General features: G+C 39.8%; 1 protein-coding gene across 1 annotated transcript in view; it reads right to left on the minus strand.

Annotated features, from left to right (window-relative positions):
• Nucleotides 1-26,405, minus strand: part of ALK (ALK receptor tyrosine kinase) — a 329,041-nt gene that overhangs the window by 106,912 nt on the left and 195,724 nt on the right. The window contains exon 5 of the mRNA XM_086744455.1: nt 2,276-2,403. Within this exon, the coding sequence (XP_086600581.1) occupies nt 2,276-2,403 (128 nt within the window). The remainder of the gene's footprint in view (nt 1-2,275; nt 2,404-26,405) is intronic.

Here is a 26,405-nt window from a genome sequence, read left to right on the forward strand (position 1 = left end):
CTATCAAGGTAACCTAATCAAGACTGATTATATGATGGGAATTAGGAAACGTTAAAATATGCAAGTTACAAATCACTTTGATTTTCTAATCTGCTGCACTGTTGAATGATGGGGAAATGTGGAGCACAAAACAGTTATGTTTCCATTCAATAATTTTTAGTTAGGATATGAGTCTAGAATTTTAATATTTAGAAATTTTAAAAAGTTCAGAATTTTATCAACATCTGAATTTTTTAAACTTTTAATTCCCTATTCAATCCCAAATAGACTAATAAAATCCTATTTTTCCCATGATTAAAGAACTCAAAAAAATGGAATTCCCAGTGCTCAAATCCCAACCTCAAACTTCGAGCTTCTCCAAGCCCCTGCTGGCATGTAGTTTAGATCCAAAACTGTATCGACCTACACAAATGGTAGCCTAATTTCATAAGACTGTCTATGTGCCATTATTTACTTTTAAATTGTGTATATGGTCTTTAAAAGGCTTAGAAAAAATAGGCTGAAGGTTTGTAACTCTCTCTCAGATGTTTATTTCCCAAATTCAACCATGTTTTAGGTGCTTCAGTGACATTAAGGTATTCAAGTAGCTAAGTTGTCCAAAGGCTTCCAACAGGTGCAGAAAAATTAGATTTAGATTAATATTTTCTTATTGCTTTCCCTATTTCCTCCAAGCCTCCAGTGCCATCCTTGGCAGCTCATCACTGTCTTCTTTCTAGTAAAAAGACAGAGTACCACATCTTCAGCTGCATGCAAAAGGCTGAGTGGTTTCAACCAACTGAAAAAAGAACAAATGGTTTTATTGCCTGGTGGTATTATTCATATACTGTGTCCTGTAAGCACAGCAGAGGAGCAGCCAATTGCTGAAAATCTGTAGACAAAATGGGATATTTGTTCCTTCTTTAGCTCACAATGTATCTTAATAACCTCAGCAACTGACATCTGTCATCTGCAGAACAGTGTCCAGTACTGGTATGAGCTCACTTAGCCAACATTATCCCTTCACTCAGCTGACTGTCCATCTCCTACGGCTCTCCTTCAAGAGCTCCCAAGGGAAGAATCCATGTACCTTCATGGGAGCTGAGTATCTCCCGTAGACTGTCATAAAATTTATTGCAATGAATTCACAAAGCACTGTGGATTTGAATTATTTCTGCCTCATTCACTTTTTTGTTTTGGGGAGTTGAAATATTTTCTTTTCAGCCTTAGAGAGATACCAAAGTGTGTTCTGTATAGCAGCAGCACAGGTGCATTTTGTCTGAACATGCCTTGCACTTTCAGCACAATGTCAGGCTGCTCTTCGTTAGAGCTTAGAGATCACCTTTATGTATGGACAGTGCAATAAACCCTTTATTACAACTGGCCTTTGTGGAGAGCAATGTAAATAATCAAAATAATATATATTCTGCAGCAGATTTCCCTGTCCTAGACAGCTTGAAAAGCAGGACATGCAGCTCAACTCAGTAGTACTCCAAATAAATAACACAGACAAAAGGTAAAGTGTTTAGTGCTGTAAATAATAATATTCTTCACTGACATGCCACCTAAAGATTTCAGTATGATTCACAAGCTCCATAAAGCTGGTAGAACTAAAACGTACCTCCTTCTGGCATGAAGCACTAAATTTACATACTTGAATTGATAACAGAGCTTGTATTTTAAGAAGTAACTCCCATTAAGGTTGCCCATTATTAAAATTCCACGCACTACATTGAGCTATTAGGGGTTACTCAGCAATAACTGCTTTGGAACATTGCCAAAGAAAGGCATACTTCATTAGAACCAAGTTTTCCAGAGTTTAAAAAACCGCCACCACCAAAAAAAAAAAAAAAAAAAACCAAAAAAAACAAACAAAAAAACCCCCACACAACCCCACAGCCGAAAAACCCCACACCCTGAAATTTGTTATCAGTAACATCAAAAAGATGGCTTGCAAGCTATCTATCTAGGAACAACTCATCTGTTCTACTTTCTACTGCAGAAAGTGAAGTTGTCCAGATAGGCATCTGGCAAGCAATGACAAATACTGCTTTGGATCTCCCCAAATGAAATTTTCCTATAAATTCTTTCCAAAGGGAAAAACAAACAAACAAATCTTGTTTCCTTCAAGAACTTAAAAACAATAACACACAAAAAAATTCTTCCCTGAAAGGGATCCTATTTTTTTTTTCTATTTGAACGATTGATTTGATGAGAAGCTTTAATTCACAAATCACGTTCCTCTCCAAAAAGGCATCAAAAGACTATGCAATAGAATCAAGAAAATATTTTATGTTACCTGTACTGCAGTTCTTCATTGAAAAAGAATCCACAGCCGCTACGCTCTTGTTCTCATTAGAAACATACTCCAGTGAGATCCGAAATGGCTTATCTAGATGTCCAATTCTCTTTTGAAGCAACACCCATCTGGTCTCATCATACAGTGAGAGGAAAGAACAAAGGAGAAGAGTGGTAAGAAAGGCTACTTTACAAGGACCAAATCCCCCAAAGAAGCAGCTCCACATGTGGCTAGTCATACTGTGCCTCCTACCCCAGCCCTCACTCCCCTTATGGTGCCCCATGGTCAGGACCTTTCCCTTCCAAGGATTTTGCAAAAGCAAGCTTCTAAGCACCAAGATTTCCACCCAGCTGTGGAAAACCCAGCTAAACAGTAGCTTATTGCTCTCTTCTGTCACACTTCTGTGCTCCCAGATTTCTCACAGACATCTGCCTACTGTTTAAAAAAGAAGCCTAACTTTCTTTGCAAAGCAAGCTGTGAAATCCCTAGTGCACATGCACACCCCCTCTAAATATCACTCCTCCTGCTTCTCACCGGCGAAGTCTCTTAGTCACCCAGACAATAAGCCAGTCTCCAGGGCTTGCACAATAGCTGTAATTCCCAGCACTGCGTCACTGGTTGAGGTAACACACTTTGCTTCTAATATGGCTGGCCAGAATGTCTACACATGCATGAAGCACTACAACTAAAATATGCCATTTCTCGTCCTCACGCTTCCTCCCCGCTGCCTCCAAAACAAACAAACAAACAAGAAGTCCCACCAAATAAATCAAGGAACTAAGGAACTGGGTTAGCAATGCTGGAGACTAACATCCACACTGCAAGAGTGTTTCAACTTAGTCTGCTTGTTGCCAGGAGTAAAGGAGAACAAAAAGTCTGTATGAGCATAATTTACTCTCTGAGACACTAGAAGACACCAAGAGCTGACTGTCTCTAACATCCACCTTCTCCCCTCTCATCAGCTGGGACTGCTGCTCCACCTGAAACACCTTGCCAGCCAGCACAAGAACGCTACCCTCAGCTCTAACACATCACCTCTGATTTAACTTTGAAATCTTTGTGTCCAGCAAGACACATCTAAAGGTACACAGTAAAAATATAAATATGTGTCTTTTCCCCAATATACTGGAATTCGGATCTGCAAGGAAAATTTAAAGGAATAAAATACTTGCACAGTAACACACTTTGGCCCATTTCACCTTTTGTTCTTGGGCACAGGCTGCCAGTAAAACCACTTGTTGACACCATTTGTGAAGGGCTGCTTCCCAAGAGGCATGTATTACCTCAGCAGCGATACAGAGCCCATTACTTATTTCACCCAAGTTTATTCAGTGTCTGCTCACTAACCCTAAACATAATCAGGTACAAGAGATTCTGTAAAGCCACTCAGTCGCTACTAATCCACTTTTTCACATTTCCCTTCCATTAAAAGGAAAAAGCGCAGCACCAAAGAAAAGAGTTCTCTTTTTAGCATACTGTAACTGGTCAGCTGGAGCCCAATAAAGCCTGTTAGGAAATGCTCTTTACAGCTCCAGCCGCAATTTTAAGAAGATGAGAACAAAAACTTAATGTATTTCCTTAAGCTGCTTTCAAACACCAACATGAAGCATTTTTGAGGAAGACTATTTCTAGTTGACATAATAAGTCAGGGTCAGCACATTTTTCGTTGCTCTAACAAAAATTTTTCCTCATCAAGTACCCCCATCACACCGCAGTGTATGGATTTGTGCTTGTATACGGGCTGTGCACAAGAACACATTTTTCTTGGGAAATGAATCCACTGGAACAGATATTCTGAACAAAAGAAACTACACAGTTTATCTAGCATTCACAACAAGAACTTCTTTGCCCCGAAGTATGCCAAAATTTATGTTACCAAGTTAGGACACGCTTCTGAAGGAAATATAAGAACCTATGTGCATGGCATTTGCACCAACCAACCATCACTTGTGTCTGTTACAAGCAGGGATCAATCCCAAATCGCAGACCCTATACTGCTACCACCTAGGAGACTTTTCTTTGCTCCAGAGGCAGCCACACTGTTTATCTCATCAGGGACACAACAGTGTCATCATGCTTTGCTGAACTGGACAAAATTCCCAGCAGGCAAGGAAGTTGCCAACAGTTATGTTAAGGACCTAAAGAAAAGTCCAAAGCAAGAGCTGCATAAAAACCCTGCCAACACAGTTCAACTTGCAACTCTGAAAAGCAAAGGCTGCTTTGAATGACTAACTAGGTTTCCTCCCTCCTTTTCCAGCAAGAAGAGCAGAACTAGACTGCTAAGTTTCATTTTTTTGTTTACAGTTATCTTCATTTCCACATGCCATCTTCTGACTTTTCGGCTTGAGAAAGTGATGTTGGCATCCTCACTCCTTTTCCATCCCCCTCCCTCAAATAAATAATGCTTTTACTGAAATTAAATAAAATAAAGCATTGAGAGTATTTTAAATGCCTCACTTCTGTGCACATTATTTCTTTTGACTTCATCTCAAGTTTGGTATATTATAGGAATTAGAGAATATAAATTTCTCTAGAAATAGAGAAAAAAAAACCACCCTAGATTTAATTTTTGTTATGAAATACAGAAGCCCCTGTATGTCATGAAAATCGTTCTCAGCTTCAGAAGACTGATGGATTTTAATTCCAAGTACGCAGTGGCTCTCAACAATGATTTCCATTTCTGTGCTACTGCTAACTCTCTGGATAAATGTGCTAGGAGTTTTAGGAATTGCTTTTCTGAGTTACTAGTGCAATAACTTTAGTTTGAAATTCTCAGGCCTCTCATAGTTTACCACAGAAACTTTATTAACTCCCAGAGCTGTTGCCAAGCAGGTATTTTATATCACTGCAATGCAAGAAGGGAAAAGGCAGACTCACTCAGATTCATTACAAAATATATTCATACTTTGTGGTACAAATTCTTACAATAGGTTGTCTCAGATTCAAAGATTCATGTGAAAAGAAATCCCAAGTACCAGCCTCTTTCTTCAGAGACACAAAAATAAATGAGCTAAAGATGACACTAACTGGTAGATTTATCAGGGACACTAAAAATAGCTAATAGGTTGGTAGAGACACTCACGGGCAAATTTGGCTGGGAGTCAATTCTGCCATCATTCCGTGGCAGAACAGGGACTCTGATCTCCAGTCCTTTCCATACAACATCTTATATTTAACAGATCCATACTTAATTGCAGATCCTCTACAACAAGCTGCCTGGCAGCAGCAAGATCTACTTCAACATAACTGATACACATTAGACGTTAATTAGTAGTAGCTTTATTAAATTTCTATTACTCGCCTATATGTTATAAATCTAATTTTAGAAAGCATTTTTGCAAGGTACCAGAAAAGATACTTCAGTCATCTTTTGACATAGATGGGAAAGCACCATGTGTGCAACCTCTTCATAGCGAAACCATGCTTAACCAACCCAATAGCTTTCTATTACCACAACACTGTCTATAATAACCATGATGATCTCTCTAGATACTGCCCCAAGTAATAAAAGAGACCACAGTTTAAGGTCTTAATGTAATGGTTTATGCTGTAAAGCAACATGCTATATTGTACTGTTTAGGCACTGCTCAGTGTCTTGATACAGCAGGCCAGGTTCACCCAACAGGACCTTCACTGAAGTTACAGTAAAAAAAGGGTTGGCTCAGACATCTAAAATCTGCAATATACACAGATTTAGACACAAATTAGTAACACCTTAGTCTTCAGTGACAGAATAGCTTAAAATCTTAGATCCAAATATTTTCAGACTTTAGACAAGTTCAGACCTATTATCTACAGATAATTTGTTGATTAAAGAAAGCCTGAACAACACCCAGTTTCTCTTACGAGGCTGCATCACTCTTCCCCCAAAGCAGATAATGCTGCTGATGGAAGGAGCAAATACAGGTTGAGTTTTCAAACAACCTTCTGTACACTCATTCACACTTCTTAAAGTGAAGGTATGCTAGAAACAACCTCAGGCCTCGCACAGCCCTCCAAGGATTAGATGTACAAACAGATCCTGAACAAGGCAAGTACTTCTCAGGAACCCTTCTTCAGCCTCCCATTCATGACTCAGTTTGCCAGCTGGGATGGAGTTAATTTTCCCCTCAGTAGCCGCAGTGTTTTGGATTTCATATGTGAAGAATATTGATAAACACCCTGATGTTAGGAGTTGTTGCTAACGAGACCAAGGACACTCTCCAGCTTCCCAGGTTTCACTACTGTGTGGGTACAGGAAGCTGGGAGGGATATAGCCAGAACAGTTGACCAAAATAGGCCAAAAAGAGTATTTCATGCCATAAACGTCACACTCAGTACTTAAGTGAAGGCAGGCTGGTGAGCTCATTCTTTATTTTCTCTAACTGTTCGGAATCATTCCAGGATTGTTTACAGGTTTGTTGTTTTTTTTTTTTTTCATTCTGTGATTGCTGCGTGGGACAGGCTGTATTGGTCATCAGGTGGTGAGAAATTGTGCATTATTATCATTTTTCTTTCCAATTCTCTCCCTCAACCTCTGGGAAGGGGGAAGGTGACTGAGCTGCTCTGTGGTACTCAATTGCTGACTGTAGTTACAGCACAACAGCCAGGCAGCAGATTTTGCTGCCCCACTTCTATTTCACATGTAGTAACCCAGTTTCAGAAGCTATAATAGTTTTCCTCTGAGAGATATTTATATTTTAGACACTCTTCGGTTGTTCATGCAGCTTCAGGAGGAACACATTCCTGATTAATTGTAATCAATTCACCAATGCATTAGATGCCATTTTGCATGCTCCTCTGGGTAATGCAGCACTGATTAATTGCAAGTGCAAGTCAGGATACTCTCTTAGAGGCACTGAACAAAAACCAAAAGTGCTAGAAGGCTCAAGTAAAATCTCAAGCCAGCTTACTTGCATCCTTCGTTTGTCTGTCTTCACTGATAAATGATTTTGAATCCAATTAACACACATGTAGTCGTCGAGCGGGTGCTCTTTCATCCTGTTAAAAAGGTGTTTCTTCATGCTTGATTCCAGCAAGCACTGGGACTTCAGTCTTTACATCTCGTATACAGCAAGCATCTTCGTGACCATTCTTCAGACATCCATCTATATCTACAAGGTAGAATACACTTCCATGCCACCAGCCAGCCTAACCTCTCTGTTACCACTTATGTCTTCAGAACAGCAGACTGTCGATTTGCACCAATCCCTAGGCACAAACTAAGTTTCACCCAGAACACTATCCCAGTCTAGCTCTGATAAAGCCAATGGTTTCTCCTTTTGGAGGCCAATTTGAAAGCAAAAGTCTTCAACATGTGAGAAAAGCATGGAAACAATGAGTAAAAACTAAATAACCAGCTCTTAAATGCTATTGCCTTATATATAGTAAATGAGGGTTCAATGTACCTGAGCCACAGTGTGAGAAATGAAGAGCTGCATGGCCCCTCCTGGGTCATGATTCAGCTTGTCTGCTCCCAGCAGCTATTAACAGGAGGATTGAGAGAAGATGAGTGCTTCAAACCACCCCCTCCCCTTAAGAAAAAAGCTCTCTAAATTCAAGCTGTATTTTGCTCTCTCATCCCTATCTGTCACAGGGGAAAAAAAAAAAAAAAACCTGTGGAACTTAACAGACTTCTCATATCTAAGCTGAGTTACAGTGTGATTTTATTTCTCAAGGTCCAGGCTCTCTCCCATTTAACACACTCCTATTGTTACCAACACTCATCATGGTAAGTCTGGAAAGAAAATGCAATGTATCTCAGCAAGGAACTTAGTTCATCTCTTTGGTAAATGGTTCAGCAAACTTTTCGGAATTACAAAATTGAATAGCAATAATTAGAGTTGCATCAGAGTATTTCACTTCAAAATCCACTTGCAGCATGACAAAGGTAGGGAAAAATTAGAAGCTGATTTTTGAGAATGAAACCTTGTTAAAGGAAGAACTAAAAATTATCAGTAAGAGTCAAAAATAGATTATCCCCCCCCTCCCCCTTTTACTAGATGAATTAGTGAAAGAACATAACTTTCTCCATCCTGGAAACCATTGCATAATCACACAGGAGTTTATAACGGGTTTTAATCTCGCCTCTGTACTGCTCCAGATTTCTTTTGCTTCAGCAATTAATGGGTCCTGCACAAAGGAAGAACCAGACCAGACCTTTTCGGGCTGTGGCAAACAGAAAATTTAAAAATGTTTTCAAGAAGATGCCAAGACAATTCTAAGAGATAGAAATAGAAAAAAAAAATAAAATAACTCACAGGAGGCTGTGTAAACTCTTTTCTCATTAGTTCAGACAACACAATACACTGCCTTGTAGTTACTTTTAATTATGAACTTTAAATTAATTGGTGTACTGATCTGAAAATTACTTAAAAGTCATCAGAGTCAGAATTTGATGCATGACAGTAAGTCTTGAAAAGTACCTACTTTCTAAAATGACAACAGATAAAGTTATTGTATATTAATGGAAGATATTATTTTAGCATTAAAATAGATAACTCTTTATGTGCAATGCAGAAATTTTGCAACACAATCTCTTCTGCTTAGATCATTCTACTTAATAGAAGAAAAAATGGTATACATTTTTCACTACTAATTTAATGCCAGTTGTCTTTCTACCCTTTTCTATGGCCTTTTGTATAAGCAAGATGTAACTGTTGGTGATAGGTTAGATACAGTTAAGACCTTTCTTAGCATCATTGGATCAGACCTTTAACATCCCTATGACTGGTTGCAAGAATGCTTCCCCACCCTTCCCCCAAAATGTCTTTAGAACATGGCTTCACAAAAGTTCTCCCATAAAAAAGATTTTTAAATTGTAATGATTTTCTTTCCTTTTACTCTTTTAATGCTTTTAAGACAAAACTAATAACACTCTGCTCCCCCAAAAATACTTAGGTTTAACTGATGAGTCAGACACAGCACGTAATTACCTTGCCTAGAACAGGCCACCAAGATTTTGGCTCCAGATTGCAACGATATTGTCTCACGTGTGCTAGGAAGGAAGCTAACTCTACCCTCCTTTTAGGATTGCAATGCTCGGCTCTTTTGTACAGCTGCTCTACTGAGAATTGTACAGACAGGGAGATACTACAATATGGCAGAAATTGCTTTAGGTTTCAGAGAGACATAAGTATAGCCCATAAAGGATATTTTTGTGTCATCCTTACTCTTGGATAACAATGGAAGTTTGCAATTAAGTCACTAGAATTTCACTGGTAATATTATCTCCTCCTGTATTTAGAGCATGCTACAAGACCACAACACAGCTACTCTCCATGGGAAAAATTTATTAAAATAGCATAAGATAAAAATATAGAAAAATATATTTTCCTATTAACTTCCATAGAGTTTAAAATATTATTTTTTTAATATCTCTTTCCTGAGCATCTCATAGGAAAATCACTGTTACAAAGATTTTGCTTTACTAACCCGGTTGAAGTAAATTCTTTGCTCTAAAAATTTGAAGACTTACATTTGAGTGCTATAAAGAACTGAATGAGGCAAGTAACTGAAGAACTGCAGCCTCACAATTAAATCTAATTCTTGTGATTACAAATTAGAATCTTGTAATGGAATTTAACACAGACAGAGGACGTGGAAGAAAGAGTACAGAACTGCAGAGGGATTCAACAACAGACAATGAAATTATGCTCTTTGGTGGAAGGCAAACTTATTTCCAATAGAGTAATCTGGCACCTTTGCACTGGAACGTAACCCACTAAATGGCAGAGCTATTATTAGTTCAGTTTTCCTCTTTAAAATGTCTGTGAAAACAGTAACCCAGAACTTACAGGAGGATTTTTGTTACTAACCATTCCGAGATGTAAACTTAATGCTACAGGCATGCTAAGAAACCCATATACTCAAAACCTCTGTTGGCCAAGTTGAGCTGAGACATGAGAAAGCATCATTGTTTTTTAAAGTGACTGAACAAATTATTTTAATTAGCCACTTCATCACATCCAATAAACAGTTCTGAGTTTTTCGTGGGAGCATCCCACTGACAAGACATAACTAATTACTCCAGTAAGAGACTTTGCAATTGCAAACACAGTAGAGCTAAAACGACTTGCCCAGAGGAATATGTTCATCTGGCACTGAACTTGCCAGTTAAACCATGCAAGATGGAGAAGACTTTCTTCCACCTCTTGAGAAGTACACAGAGGCACTCCTGGGGTGCTACAATGAGTAACCATATCTGAGATGCAGCATCAAAATTGATGCTAAAACAGCAGCAGCTCAGCATACTTTTCTGATGCACAATGGCTCTTTAGTGTCACCTCATCTTGTAGTCCTCTCCCTATTTGCATATGAGCTTGATTACACATCCTTTAATGAAACTAACGCTGCCAAAAAATGAGATTTCACTGTATGAAACCAAATTGCAGTAACTGCCGGCAGCATGTAAGCCAAGACAATCCCAGCAACACGTAGCATTCACACAAAACATTATATCTTTAGATGCTTATACAGCCCCTTAGCAAAGAAATCAAACACCCCATTTTTCAGGTGGGTGAAAACACAAGCAGATTACATGACTCTTAGTTAATAACTACATTGCAGAACAAGCATCAAAGATAAAAATTTCTGATTCTTATTCCTATGTCCTAATCTACTGCATCATGCTGCTCCTGATGAGGGTAATTAAATAAATTTCCTGCTTCAGGGAGTAACTTAATTGTCTTTGAGGATGAGAAGGAAATTCCATCCTTTCAGCCCAATGTACGGCGCTGCTTAGGTGTGCTGAAGAGCAGGTTTCATTTTTTTTTAATTTAAATATTGAAAGTAAAAAATAATCTAATCTTAATTACAGTCAAGTACAGTCAAGGCTTCAGAAAGACAGGAGGTCTTTTCAAAGAGAAGAGCAGTGGCAACGTATTCTGAAATAACTGAGTTCTCAATAGCCATGTCTGGGAGACCAATTAAACTGGGATTTTTACCTCAGCACTCAGCAATAGCTTTTCATGACACAGCTGAAGGGAAGTATGAATACTGTGTCTGCTCACCATCTATACGGTGGGAAAAAAAAAACAAACAAACAAACAAACATGAAAAATTTTTGGTTCAAAGGCTGAAAGAGTGGATGAGAGGGAAGATTTTACTTAAGATCAAAATCAGTGCTTAACTCTGCATCCTTTAGGGATATGTTGCAACTATCTAGCAGTTTTAATAACCTGGACTACAAAATGAGGTATCAATATACCCAAAGAAAGATTAAGGACTACACTTGTGCAGAGCATTTGACACTGTCCCACACAATATCCATGTCTCTAAACTGGAGAGACATGGACTTGACAGACAGACCACTCAGTACATAAGGAATTGGCTGGATGGCTGCATTCCAAAGAGTAGTGGTCAACAGCTTGATGTCCAAGTGCAGATTGCTGATGAGTGGTATTCCTTGGGGATCAGTATTGGGACCAGCCCTGTTCAACATCTCTGTCAGCAACATGGACAGTGGGATAGAGTGCACCCTCAGCAAGCTGTGTGGTGCTGTCGACACACTGGAGGGGAGGGATGCCATCCAGAGGGACCTTGACAGGCTGGAGAGGTGGGCCCATGCAAACCTCATGAAGTTCAACAAGGCCAAGTGCAAAATCCTGCACATGGGTTGGAGCAATCCAGGCACAAATACAGGCTGGGTAGAGAATGGTAGAGAGCAGCCCTGAGGAGAAGGACTTGGGAGTGATGGTGTACAAGAAGCTCAACATGAGCTGGCAATGCACGCTTGCAAGCCAGAAAGCCAACCACATCCTGGGCTGTATCAAAAGAAGCTTGGCCAGCAGGTTGAAGGAGGTGATTCTGCCCCTCTACTCTGCTCTTGTGAGACCCCACCTGGAGTACTGCATCCAGCTCTGGAGCCCCCAGCATCAGAAGGATGTGGACCTGTTGGAGCGAGTCCAGAGGATGACCACGAAGATGATCAGGGGACTGGAGCACCTCTCCTGTGAGGACAGGCTGAGAGAGTTGGGGATGTTAAGCCTGGAGAAGAGAAGGCTCCAGGGAGACCTTATAGCAGCCTTCCAGTACCTAAAGGGGACTTATAAGAAAGATGGGGAGAAACTCTTAAGTAGGGCCTGTTGTAATAGGACTAGGGGTAATGGCTTTAAAATAGAAGAAAGCAGATTCAGACTGGACATCACAAAGAAATGTTTTACAATGAGGGTGGTGGACCACTGGGACAGGTTGCCCAGAGAGGTGGTGGATGCCCCATCCCTGGAAACATTCAAGGCCAGGTTGGACGGGGCTCTGAGCAACCTGATCTGGTTGGAGATGTCCCTGCTCCTTGCAGGGGGGTTGGACTAGATGGCCTTTAAAGGTCCCTTCCAACTCTAACCATTCTATGAAGGACTGTTTGGATCATAAGGTTCAGAAGGATTTAAAGTACATCTACCTCAAGCATTCCCGCCCACTACAAGACAGTCCCTAATCTCCTGTAAGAGGATCCTAAAACCCATTCAATCAGGTCAAACTCTGGAAAAATCTGTCTGGTTACAAAAAAAAAAAAAAAAAATAGCTTGACTCTATTTCATAGATTACTAGAAATCAAAAAAGTCTAGCAGACAAACCTGACTAAAGGCTACCTTTCCCATAACTTCAGCTATTCAGAGTGTTTGGCTGCAACACACAGGTAGGCACTTGATTGCATCGGGCATGGGATATGCCATATGCCATGCAAAATAGATAAGCAAATAAAAATAAAACATTGTGCAAAGTAAATAGAAATGTCTCCTATAAAACTGTATAATATACAAGAAACACGGGGGCAGCATGAAAGGAAATTGCAGAGATGAAGATGAAAGATTTGTATCGTGATGAACAACTTCCTTTTCTAATTTTTGTTTCCTTCAAATAGATTTTTAAAAGAAACAACTCATTAGGAAGGAATGCAGAAAGATTGTGTCTTTTATTGCTTACATATCAAGTATTACAAGAGTCAACCTGCTGAGGAAGGACACCTTTGAATTGTACAACTCAACTTTGAAGGAAGAAAGATTTTGTTTGTTTGGTTTTTTTGTTTGTTTGTTTTTTGAAAAGAAAAAAAAAAAAGGTGACTAAAACCATCACCCGGTCACTGTACTTAAAGAAATGGAACTTGGGAGGACAGCATCTACTTGTTAGAGCAAATGGCACATCAGAAGTCAGACAGACTGTACTACTTAACAACTGACATGTCAACTTTAAAGAGAGAAAAACGCAATGAAAGTGAGGTGTGCACAGCTTTCAACATAGCAGCGGTCACAGCAATGCTATCACAGCAGATAACAATGTCCTCACTATCTTATCACATTTGGAATATATCAGAGTAAGTGAGTCTAAATAGAAGAAATGCTGCTTACAGCCAAGGCTAACTTTTTCCAGACATGTTTAGCCTGTTTCTGTCCCACTGATCTAATCTCCCTCATTTAGTATTGGATATTTCTGAGAAAAAGAATCATAACAGGCCATGCTGAACATCCAGAAGAGAAGCCAAGAGTAGCCAACCACATCTGCCACTGCCTGGAAATACAAGTTTAAGCCACTGTCTGGGATCTCAGCTCCCCAGAACGTGGAACACAGGGATATTTTATTTAGCTCAGCATATGTTTGCCTGTTAGTCTCAATATTTGGCATACACACTTCCTCTGAGCATAAATAAAAGCCTTGACAAGGAACACGCATAGAAAACAGACTCCGCAAGATGCTCTGGTATAATTTACTGGCTCCTCACAGTCAAATAAAAAGGTACCTAAACCAAGAAGCTAATTTCCTTGGGTTAATATTGCCAATGAAATTGAAGGTGGTTTTGAACAGTGATTTTAAAACAGCACGAAAACATAATGACTGTCTTTAGGGTTTACTGCTAAAGAAAATACTTAAGCCTTTCCATGCATTCCCAAAACACAGCAGCCCTGCCAATGCCATTTTTCTCAGTATCACATTAAATTGTTTTTCATATTCAAGCAGTCTTTTTTTGGTTTTCTAAATGACATCAGTAATTGCAATTCGATAACATTTGCTGGGATAGCTCTTGCCTTTAGACACCGTTCTGGGAAGGATGGCACGCACTGCAGCATCCTGGAAAGCTCAGAAACATGAGCTCACCCTCCAAGAGCAAGTCTCACTTGCAAGCTCATCCCTATTAGGCAAAGACCTGAAAGAAAACCGTTCCACAACTCCTTCATAAGGCAGAAATGGGGCAAAAAGGTCCCTGCTATGATACTGCAGTGTGACTTTGGAAACATTGTGACATTTCTGTGAACTTAGGGGTAAAGAGATACACTTGGTGCCTGAGGATACTGTTAGGCTCGATTAAGTTAACGATGTCCAGCTCAGTGAAAAAGGCCAAATCAATCAAGGCACCGTTCCTAGGGTCTGACTTAAATCCTATTTTGAATATATAAAACTCTGAACAAGGATGAGTTTTGCTAGATGAACCTGCAACAACCTTTCAGCACTTCAGACAGCAAAGGCTGCAGGTACGCAAAATATCTGTACATATTGTCAGCTCACCTTCTGGCAACGTAACCTGGGTAGCGACACCAAGACTGCATTTCCTGACATTAATAATCTGTTTCTGTCACATCAAGATGATTTTTCAATGTAGTATTTTCTAAGATCTCTAAGTCTCCTCGCTGTTCCTCCTCTTCTGAACAGAATACAACCATAATCTGAGTGCTGCAGGCTGACGGGGAACTGATGGGGAAGACCGTAAAATTTCCAGCCCTTTCTTTCCTCCCTCACTGCTGTCCCACATGGGCTGCCTGAGTACTTGCTTCAGAGTAGGATTTTGCCTTTGCCATCAAAATTTAGATTTATTGACTCTCAAAGTCTCACAATGACCTCTAATTTTCCCTAATAAACATAACCACAAAGCTCTCAGGCTCCATATCTGCCAGAAAAATCAATACTGTTGAATAAAAACCAGCCTATGGACCACAGCGGCCCTTGGCTCTGCCTAGCTTAGTTTTATGAAGTTTCAGTTTGTCCTTGGGTGAACCAGCTCCTGGGCAATTAAGAGTTCAGATGCTCTATTTGCATGGGTAAATTGCCTCAGGATATACGGAACTCTAGTCACACGGAGGTGAAAGCTGCCTGAGTCTGTAGGATATGCTGAGCTGAGCAATGGGCCAGAAGGAAGATGCCATTAGGCTAAAACTCGATCAGAGCACTCAAGTGATTGCGTTTGAGTCAGTAACTCCATCTCTACCGCAGCCCCGCAGAATGAATACATCCAAGCTAGCCACTGCCAGCTGCACCCCAGCTTTGCCATTAGCTCACACTAGGATGACTTTCTGTTGATTAAATGCATTCATCTGACACGACGACCAACTCTTCTCTTCTGGACAGTTATTCAGAAATGGGTTGAATACAAGGACAAACAACAGGTAAAGGAAGGCGTATAGAGAAAGGCTATGGGTATAACTGAGCTTCTATTGGCTGCCTGACATTTTCAGGCTTTAACAAGGTCTGCAACAGCAATTTAACCCTTTCGCTGCAGTCCCAAAGCAAAAGAGAAAGAGAGGCTGCAGAGCAACCACTGGCCTGGGGCCTTCATGAATTAGTGGGAACTCCTCCCAGTGCTCTGCTCATTTACAGCACAATTCCCAGCAGCTCGTCGCTGTATGCACCTATTTAAAAATCAGGGTAGAATGTAAAAATAATGACCTTTTGGCCTAGTAATATTTTACATTCACTTGCAGTTTAAGTCATTGAGAATAATAAAGAATTAGGATGTCTGGTCTTGTAGGTAAAGTGAATTTAGTCTGAAGAGCTTTACGGCCTAAGAGCAGCCCTCACCCCCTCCCTTTGAAAATTGAGACAACACACTAAAAGCCACAGCAAATTCTCTTCATTAGTTCTATCTAGCAAGTGGCTGTATTTGAGATTCACATCTACAGAAAAGGCCCAGAACATGCCACAGATTCATCTAAATTTTCAAAGGTGAATGAATAAAGTACTTTGAGAGCAGAGCAGCTGTTTCAATTATAGCATTAGCAGCCCAAGCCCTAAGCACTCAGTGCTCCTGGAAGCCCAAGGGTAGGCAGGGAACAGAGCCATCTTTATGGATTATAATTAAAAGACCAAGGCCAATTGCACATTCAGAGCAAACAGGCAGCAAATGCTTTGGTTGCAGTTGGTCATTTTCTGTTTCAGCCTTCCAGATTTTTGTTTTTGCTTTGCAAATGTGAACAAACCCCTTTCAGAGTATGCCAAGTACAAGCAACTCCAGCATTCCCATCCTGTGTTTCTATGTTTCGCAATTTTTTACTTCCTTAAAAAAAAAAAAGATTTAGGCACCTCTTCCTCTCCCCTTCTACTTTCACAGGGACAAGATTGTATCCTGAGGCACTCAGTGGATGCAAAACATTCAATTCCAAGCAGGTAATACCCCATGTAAATCATCACTCCATTACAACAAGAGAAATGGTGAAACTATGTACTACATTTCATGCCTGCTGATGCAAACCATGTAAATTCAAGACTTTGCCTTACAACTTTTGTTAGTCAGACATCTAAGTTCCCAGACAGCAATGATTATACAGAAAATAACAGAATTGGCTCAAAAGCACACACAGGGAAGTTTGGAACGAGACCTGTCAAGTGTTTTAACAAAGCACTATAGCATCATGTAATCCCCTGAGATTGAACATGAGGTGCAGGGAAAAGCACTCTGAAGTCCTCAACATACCACTAAATAAAGCTTCATGATGTCCACTTATTATGAAAGTGGGGAAGTAGAGATGCAACACAGGAGCCCATCGCAAGACTCTGCTGAAGGCTGACAAAAATTTCAGCCTGAGTTCAAAGCAGCAGATGTGGCAACTTGTCTGATCAGCAACACTCTTTCTAGGATGGATGGATGGGGTGAGCCCTCTCCTGCTAGAAGCTCTGATCTCTGTCTCCATAAACATCCCACTTCCACTAACTCAAGACATTAATTTTGCCAGTAGAAGAATGACTTCTCAACCCTACAGCCAGATGAGGAGGATTAGCTTCCAGGTACTTTGATAAGTAGATGTTAGATGAATAAGATAATGACAGTATGGACTGGAGCATGTGACTTACAAGGAGAGCCTGAGAGAGTTGGGATTGTTTAGCCTGGAGAAGAGAAGGCTCATGTAGCATCTCATCAATATGTACAAATACCCTAACTTGGGCTCTGCTTTGAGCAGGGCGGCTGAACTAGATGATTTCCAGAGGTACCCTTCAACCTCAGCCACTCTGTGATCCTGCACAGGTAGAAGATGCTCCACTGGCTAAAGATCTCTGGCTTTACTGCTGTTTTCTTTAACAAAGCATGCTGAATTACTGGTGTTCCTACATCAAGTGTACTGACAACTCAATAATAGCCACACCTTCAATTTTTCTTTTTCAGTTATAGACTCAGAACTTCAGTTGAATGAACCTAGCTTGCACTGAAACAAGACACACGAATAAGAAAATGCACGTTATTATTAGCTTATTGAAGTAATCCATGCTTTGCTCCTGTGGATGTAGGCCTTGAGAACGCAAAGAGCTAGAAGACCCTCAAGAGTTATTAATGAAACTTCTGTCAAATATTTCAAACCCCATTCCCTTCTTAAATTAATATCAGAGTGAAAGAACCATTTTGCTGTTGAATGTGCAAAAAGTTTTTAAGTCTCAAACACCCTTTGCCTGAAGGGAAACCCTTCAGACCCTATTAGACATTCTGCTCTGTGTTTGGTTTACCTTGTACTTTGGTTTTCCGGTCACTATTCTCTATGAACAGAGGGGAAAGGAAGAAAAGAAAAAAGGTTATTTCTTCTTGTTACTTTGTGTTTGCAAAGGGCCATGCTCAAAACACTGAAACATATACAAGTCTTTGTAAATAGGGTACTGGAGAATATAGGCAGATCATATCCAGGCCAGGAAGTTCATCGGTTGGCAAGTGAGTCAAAGAGCAGGAGTCAGGGAGACGAACATAGGGGAAGCTGCAGAACTATAGCAGTAGCAAGAAATGAATCAGGCAGAATACAGACAAGTGCATGAATAAGAGCAAGACAACCAAAATCCATGCAACAGCACTAGCTGCCTCAGACACAATGCCCCAGAGGCAGCCAAGACTGTGACCACTGTGGCTGTAGATTTTAGTTCACACAAAACGGGAAAACAGGTGTGCTCTCTTGAACACCTCTGGATGAAAACAGCAGCCTGGCACAAGACAAACGAAACAGCGTATTTAAACACTTGAAGGCCAGCATGGACTTATTCTTTCTCTACGTAAACTTCTGCCTCAGCCTTGTATTGTTTTCCCTTTCCTTCAGCCCTTGGAATGCCAGGGTACAGCCATGAGTCAAGAGAAAGAAACACTCTGTGCACTATTAAGCATTCTCTAAAGGGCACCATGCAATCGGTGAAACATCTCAGGAAGAAAGCCACTGAAAAAAGTAGTAAAGTGATCTTTCTAGGGTGGAAAACAGAGTTGTAGAAATTACAGTCCAGAGGATTCCTCAGTTGTTGTTGTTCTCCTGAGATAATCTTTATGAATAATCCTGTACTTACAACCTTCACAGAAATATCTGTTAATATCAGCAAGAGCATGTAACAAACTTAAAGGTGTGAATCAGAAATCCCATCTAAAAAGGCCTGAGGAAAAAAAAAATGCTATAGCAAAAGAAGTTTTAATAGTGAATTTCAACATCATCATTTTCTGAGAAATGGGGAAATGCCGACGAGGATCCACAAGAAAGGAAAAGAAAAAAGAATGGGGACAAGGTGAAGACAGAAGATTAAAGACAGGACATAACCTCTTGAAGTAAGCAATCTGTGCAGAAATGGGTTAGACTAGTGAACTCCAGTTCATTTGAAGAGAGGGGGGAAAAAAAAAAATCCCATTACAGCGGAGAGACCAGAAAGGCACAGACTAAATAATGCCCCAGCTGTTGCAATCCAAGTGACTGTTACCAGTCATATGTTTTAACCCAGCCAAAAGCTGATGGTGATCAAAAGCTGCTTGCTTCTAACAGCTTTTTAGCTTCAAGTTCAGCAGGGTCAAAGGCTTCTTCCTCTTTCCTTTTTATCTTTAACTGTCAAGCCTCTAGATTACCAACCCTAATATAGGTTTTCATCCTCTGAGGACAAACTGGACTTGGATGTTGGACTACTGTTTCAGCTATGTCTCTAAATTCTACTGACAAACATCTGCTAAATATGAAAACCACCCTATTTTTAAGCAAAAGAACTACAAAATTCACTTCTGTTCAATAATCCTTTATTTCTGAACTTATCCTGAAGAAAAGGTTATGAGAATATGAGGATTATGCATCAGCAATGAAGTTGAGGTGTCAACACAATGGTACATACAAGGCCAGGACAGCTGAAGTGACAGTTAAAAGAAGTCAGGTGAACTACACAGAGAAAGAAAACTTCCAGACATAGAAACAAGTGACACACACAGACCTAACCACAATAGACCTTGTGGATGTCAAATGAACTATAAAATATGAAGGTTCATATTCTGGAAGTCTGTGCAGACTGTGAAGACTAAAATCCTTTTCTTGCCACTCAAAGTTATTCCTGTAGTTTATGGCTGCAATATACTGGCATTGCAGGAAAGCATCTCTGAATAAACAGAACACTTCGTCTCCAAAGAGGCTAGTTCACTTAATGCATTAAAAACTGCTAAAAAATGCCAGAAGCATACTGAAAGTCTGCAGTCTTTAGGGTCACGCCTGAAGGATAATGAAAATGGGCATGACTCTGCTTCTGACCAGATCTAAGATTACTATCAGCTATGCTCTATTGTACCAACCACCACAAGTGGGGTAATAACAAACTTGGCAAGGATTTCTACGAGTTTCCTATAAAAGTTCAGATTCCTATTTAAACTCTTCTTTCTTATCTGAATAGATTTACCTACCCTTAGCCCTGATCAAAAGAAAGTTTCTTGATGAGGCCTTTGGAGTGCTGCCACAGAGTTTTCTCCTAAGCTGTTTTTCTTATGCATATTTTCTTCATCTCTCTTAACAAGCATAGAGCACAGAACTACAGTTGAATCATTTATATTCAGCAGAGGTGGGTTTCTGTGGGAATAATGTATGAAAGCAACAGGTGGCCAGTACAGCACTTCTAGATGTTCTTTCAGCTAAGCCTGCTAAGAAAGTGCATGCAAGCTGACAATGTACAGCAGCTGTGTCCAGCCTGGCCTAGACACTACAACTTGAAACATTCAGCAAAAACTGTTAGCAGTTGAACTTAACACACATTTGAAAAGCCTTCCTTTAACAAGCGCACTAGTAACCCACTAGTGATTCCACTGGCCCATTACTGGAGTAAGGCCTTCAACAGTATTACTCAACCTTACAGTCTGGTGTGGAATTAGAAACGAAGTCACCATTACCAAGAGAATCTAGTCTTTCAAGCAAACACATTAAAAAAATCTCAGCTGCAGATGCATGCTTCTTTTCAGGGGATGTCAAAGTAAAGCTGATGCAGGATGGAATTCCCATCTTCCAAAGCATGTGAAAATACACAAAAATAATATTAGGATACAAAAAAAAATAAAGAACCAGTAAACAGTCAGAATTGTTTTTCACCAGAGCTTATCTATTTAGAATCACGTCACTCCATACCAGAATAAGCAGCAGGTATTTTCAGTAAACAGAAAATTCTAAGAGAAAAGAAAAATTACACACCAAGAACAATTACTTATGCCTATTCAGACACTCCTGACACATGAGGATTCCTGGGTTCCAAAAATCTGTATTAAAGAGCAAAAAAGAAGCCTTGAATCTCAGCTTTGTAACAAAGAAGCAAAATTAAAATAAGCAAAGGATGCATCAGTGGGCATTTAGGATTATTTGGATCGTTCCTTTGGATTCTTCGGGATTCAAATGTGTACTGGTAATTACAATTTTTTTTTTTTTACTATTCCAAGTGACAGATGACTAAGTATAGGTATGTTCCTACAGAAGGCTTCAATGTAATTTCAAAGAAAAAAAAATTACATGAAACTTTGACAATAGGCAAACCATGAAACTGGCAAAACTTCGTTCAGGTATGGATTCCACTAAATCAGATTAAATATTGTTAGATGTCTATACTGCATTACAAACAGTAACAGTTTCTAATAACGTTGTTATGACAAGACTCCCCACACAATGCTGAGTTTTACAAATCACTATTCTTATAACAACAGCATGATATAGTTTTTGAAACTGTTATATTATTGGTAGCTTTCTGATGCAATTTATTCACGGGTGAATTTTGGCCAGCAAGCAGATTTTGCTCTTTTTTATTTTTCCAGCATCACTTCTCAGGGGAAAAAAAAACTGCTTGGACATTTGTACTTTGATCAAAATTCTGTGAAAAAATAATTTTCAAGATATTGTTTGAGCCCACCTCTGCTCAAGAACCCATGCTGTAGGATGAAAAGTAATTTCCTAAGCATAAATTCAGGATTCACACCACTGATGACTTTAACAACAAAAATAAGGTGGAAAGCTTCAGTATGATTTGCTAGCTTGCCAAGATACCCATTTATGACATTCGTTTGGTGCTTTTCATCCAGAGTTCCAAAGGGTCATTTCAAACTGGCACTGGGTACGAGTGTATTGCTGGGTTAGGAAAAAGTTCCTATTACCTTCAAGTACTGGACTGCATGCAGTAAAAAAAAAAAAAAAAAAAAAAAAAATTAAAATTAAAAAACCAGGCTGTTGGACTTTTATGTGTGAGCAAGCATTCGGACAGGTGAACTCAGCATGGCCTCAGCAGGAGGTATGACCCTATTGGCACCACAAGCTGCTCAATAAAGCTCCGAGGTAGGAGTAGCTGCTAAAAGCATCACTCCCTAGGCTGTTCCTGGTCCATTCTGTCTCTCAGGTAGGCTGCACAGTAACTCCTTATGTGTTCCTTGTTATTCAAGACGCTTCAGAGTTTCCCTACTGTTACTCAAATTTCTCAATGGTAATTCTCATTCTATTTGCTTAAAAGAGTATTAAAAAAACCAAATTATATCTATCTCAAAACAAGCGCATTTCTACATTTAACAGAATAGGTCTCTTCTCTCACAGCTCAGTATTGTCAGAAAGCATGTATTGGCATTGCTACTTCTCACATTTTCATCAGCCATCCTGTTTCAATTTGAAAATTCTTTCAAACTGATGCTCTTATTTCCCCAGATTTGATTTGAAAAGAGAAAATAATTCGCAAAGGTTCACTTTGAGAAAGGTTTATCTGTAAACTCTGATACAATATTATCACAGCCTGCCTCCATCGTTTTCACCATGGTTGCGTTGATCTGACAAGCCTGGCTGTTATCTTCAGAGCAACTGCAGACTAGAGGCAGCACTACAAGTATCTGCTCATTGCCCACCAGCCTGACCCAGCTATGACCTTAACAGTAGCATTTTATTAAGAAGCAGAAAGCAAGGTGCATATCCAGTATGCCTTTATTCCTTGATCTACCCACTCACACTGCAAACAAGAGTGCCAAGTAATGTCAGGTGTAAAGGAGGTTGCTGTGATCCGAGCACAAAGCATAGGCTTCTCGAAAACAAGCACTGAGATACGGTTGAACTTTACCGCAGATGAAGTCAAGGATGAACATACTTGCTTCACTAGGACAAGAGTCAGACAAATGTTTGTACTTTTGAAAATCCCACCCGAGTTCATTAAGAGTTATGCCAAGTTCACAGACTCATCTCAAAAAAAAAAAAAAAAAAAAAACCAAAAAAACAACCACCAACCAAAAACAAAACAAAAAAAAAACCCAAGCAAACAAAAAAACCCCAAACAAAACTGAAGAGCCTTTGGACAAAAATAATTTTTGATCCATACAACAAGAAGTGATCAAGTGTTCAAAATCTTTTTATTTTCTTCACGTAAAGAATACAGTATGTCAGTTTTCTGTTTAACCTCCAGTTAGTCTAACCTAGTTCATCAGGGAACAGCACACCACCCGACGCCAAACTTCACCAAAACACCCATGATCAACCAGATCAATCCATTAACTGCAGTACCTCATACATACCTATATGGCACTTAAGCATCCACCCACACACCAGAAAGCTAACACTAGTCATAGGCTTGACACCTTCTATATCTCTCAAAGACCATTTGCAAACTATGACTTACAGTACCAGTACCTTGGAGCTCTTTGAATTACGGCACTTAAGAATCAGACTATTCCAGCCCCTAGCAAAAAGTTCTTGGGCAGTGAAGTACCACACACGATATTACGCAGCATGGCTGAAAAAGCAAAGCACTCAACGGGACGTTAATTAGTTCTAACTGATCTAGTGTCCTAACTTTTGTCTGACACTAGCATGCACTTTTTTTATAAGCCTTTTCTGTGAGAAACACTCTTGTAGGTAACCCAGAACCAGTCCTGTAAACACCTCTCTTTGTCAGATTCACTTATAATTAAATATCAGAGAGTGCACCCGCTGGGCATGTTTCCCTCTGTACAATTCTGTGTTCAAAAAGCCTTCTGTTGTTAATCAGCACTGATTACCAGTCTCTTTGGCTGTAATTGGTGTATCATGCTGCAAACCACAGCTCTGGGAGACATACAAAGTTTCAGTAAAGGGCATGACCATAATCCCAGTTTCTGATCCACACGGATCCACTCCAGTGCCACAACAGTTAGTTAATGCTCACAGTACTATAATTTGAAAGAATGAAAGGAAATTTTGCCACTTTACAAAGCATTAGAACATGTCTTTCCGTAACACTTACATCTTGCTTAAATCCTCAGGGCAGTGTCCTAAAACCCGAAATTTGATGCTGTCCGTGTCAAACTCGGTTTGTGAGTGAATACACTGGCAAATGTAGCTCTCAAAGCCATGGACTAGACAATGCTTCTCTGCTCTTTTCAAGTTTGATTACTTAACAAAATATTTACATCTTTTCTTCCACCAGAATAAATGACATATGTTGAAGAATTCCTTAAAAAAAAAAAAATTTAAAAATCATTTTTCCCCCCTACAGAAACAGTTTTCCTTTTAGTAAGCATGTACTGTTACCTTTATTTTAAAAGAGGAAAAAGAAAATGCTGAGAAATTCAATGCAGAAAGTGTGTGGTGATTTTAACAGGAAAATCTCCTACAGTACAGCAAGAACGTTACACAGCAAAATAAAACTGGTGTTATCATATTTTTAGATTTCGGGAGCAAGAGGATGGGACTGAATGTTTACTATCTTTTCCCATGTCTGCCAGAAGCCATAAACCCAAAGGCTCGACTGGTATTTTATGTTCTACCAAGGAAAGGCTGGAAAAAAATGTACTGTACAAATTAAATACCTAAGGGTAGTTACCCTAGAAGAAAAGATCTTAGTTTGCAAGTAAATCCTTAGATCAATAGTGTTAACAGACGCATTTCTACTTCATGTTTGGGAATTTGACATCTCAGTCTTTGGAAAAACAGGAAGTAAGAAGAAAAGGAAAATTAACAATAATTACAGGTAACTAATTATTCCCCTTTTTGAGTGACTTTGAACATGAAACAGTGCTCTTACTCATGCAGGGAAAGGTGGGAACTACTTCATCCATGTTACTTTCAACACAGACACAGAATTAACCTACTCTATTTGTGGTCCACAGTGAGTCTGTTCTATGCAACTACATTGAAGCTGCTTGAGGTCTCAAAGGTGCTGACAGTAAGTGTTTCTCAAAAAATTTTCTTGCCCAAAACTCCGAAACGTTCTGCTAGCTAATGCTAAGGATGGTCTGGCTAAGAAGACGACTTGAATTGAAAAACTCTTTTTAAGTTTAGAAGGCCAAATTAAAACCCCACCTCAATCACCAACATGAGAGCACCAAAATGCACCCCTGTGTGCTACCTGCTTCATTTTATATAACATACTAAATATGTGCAAGGAGAAAGCAAGCAAGAGGGTGAGAAAGGCTCTGTTGATTGGGATACTCACCTGGAATTCACCAATCCCTATTTCAGCAAGCATTCGATAGCGGTTATTCAGACTGATACTGCTGCCAGGAGAAATCAGAGCTGTAGTTCCAACACACACTGATATTGGCTGTGAGACCTTCTCTAAAATACAAGTTAAGTTTCACCCCATCAAATGGCACAGATTGTAACTTATGAAAATGCTACTGGTTGTCAGAAGCAGTTTGTTCTTTTATTTCTGTCTTTCTCCTCTTAGCATTTTCCTTCTCTTTCCCTAGTGTTGATGGTGTAAGAAAGAAGATAAGTAGATCAGCACTTAGGTAGGATCAGACAATAAAACTCTTACAATTTTTTTTATTTTTTAATTGGAAGATAATTATGATATTGCCTTTGCCAATGCTTTTTAAAACAGCCAAAAGGTTGAAAGCAAAACAGAAGTTTTGTCACCGACTCACCTCTCTGTGAGGAACAGAGAAACTACAGAAGGTTTTTATTCAGAGGTTTTGTTTGGTTTCTTTCTTCTCTCCTGCCTGTCTTTCATTACAAGAAGATCATGCCTTCCCTTGCACTGGAAGGCTTGTTAGGTGGTAGGTTATGATTCTACAAAGCTATAACCTTGCTGTACAAGTAGCCCTGAGGGAATATTAAGTCAGGTAAACACAAAGCTTACTTTCAACTCCTGAGAAACAATGTTTAGAAAAAAAACCCACCACTTTGCAAAAGCTGTCTTGCCATTCATCTGAAGGCTGAAGAAACTGCAGCTGTGGTAACTATGATGAGAAGGTTCCTGCAGACCAAATGATAAAGAAACAAAGACTTGGTTTTGCTTTTCTCTTGCCTCAGAAATACAATCCCATCCCTCCCTTCACAAAGTGGCAGAAGGGAAGGGTGGGAAATTGAAGTTACCTTTAAAAGTAGTGAATATAGGCAACATGTTCTCTGCCCTCACCACCTTTAAAATGCTGACCTAATTCAATGCCCCACCACAATCCCCAGGTGCTGCTGAGGTGACATGTAATAAAGGCAGAGGAGGCTGAAGAGACGAGGAGAGAGCTACTGCTAGCACAGCAGCAACAAGAAGGCCTAGTGCCAAACTGGTTGGTGGAGGGAAGGCTCCATCAGCAACGTGAGCTGTAGGCAAGCGCAGTGAGGCTCTGGGAAGGAAGAGCAGCTCTCAAAAGAGCCTTGGCTTGTCTTCACACCGCTTGTCCCTGTAGCATCTCTGAATTTGCATGCTACAGAGATGATACCAAATGCTCACACTCCTCTCTTCTTGGATAGTTACAGTTCTGTAG

The sequence above is a fragment of the Chlamydotis macqueenii genome, chromosome 3 (assembly GCF_036417535.1).
Source record: "Chlamydotis macqueenii isolate bChlMac1 chromosome 3, bChlMac1.mat, whole genome shotgun sequence".
NCBI classification, from domain to species: Eukaryota; Metazoa; Chordata; class Aves; order Otidiformes; family Otididae; genus Chlamydotis; species Chlamydotis macqueenii.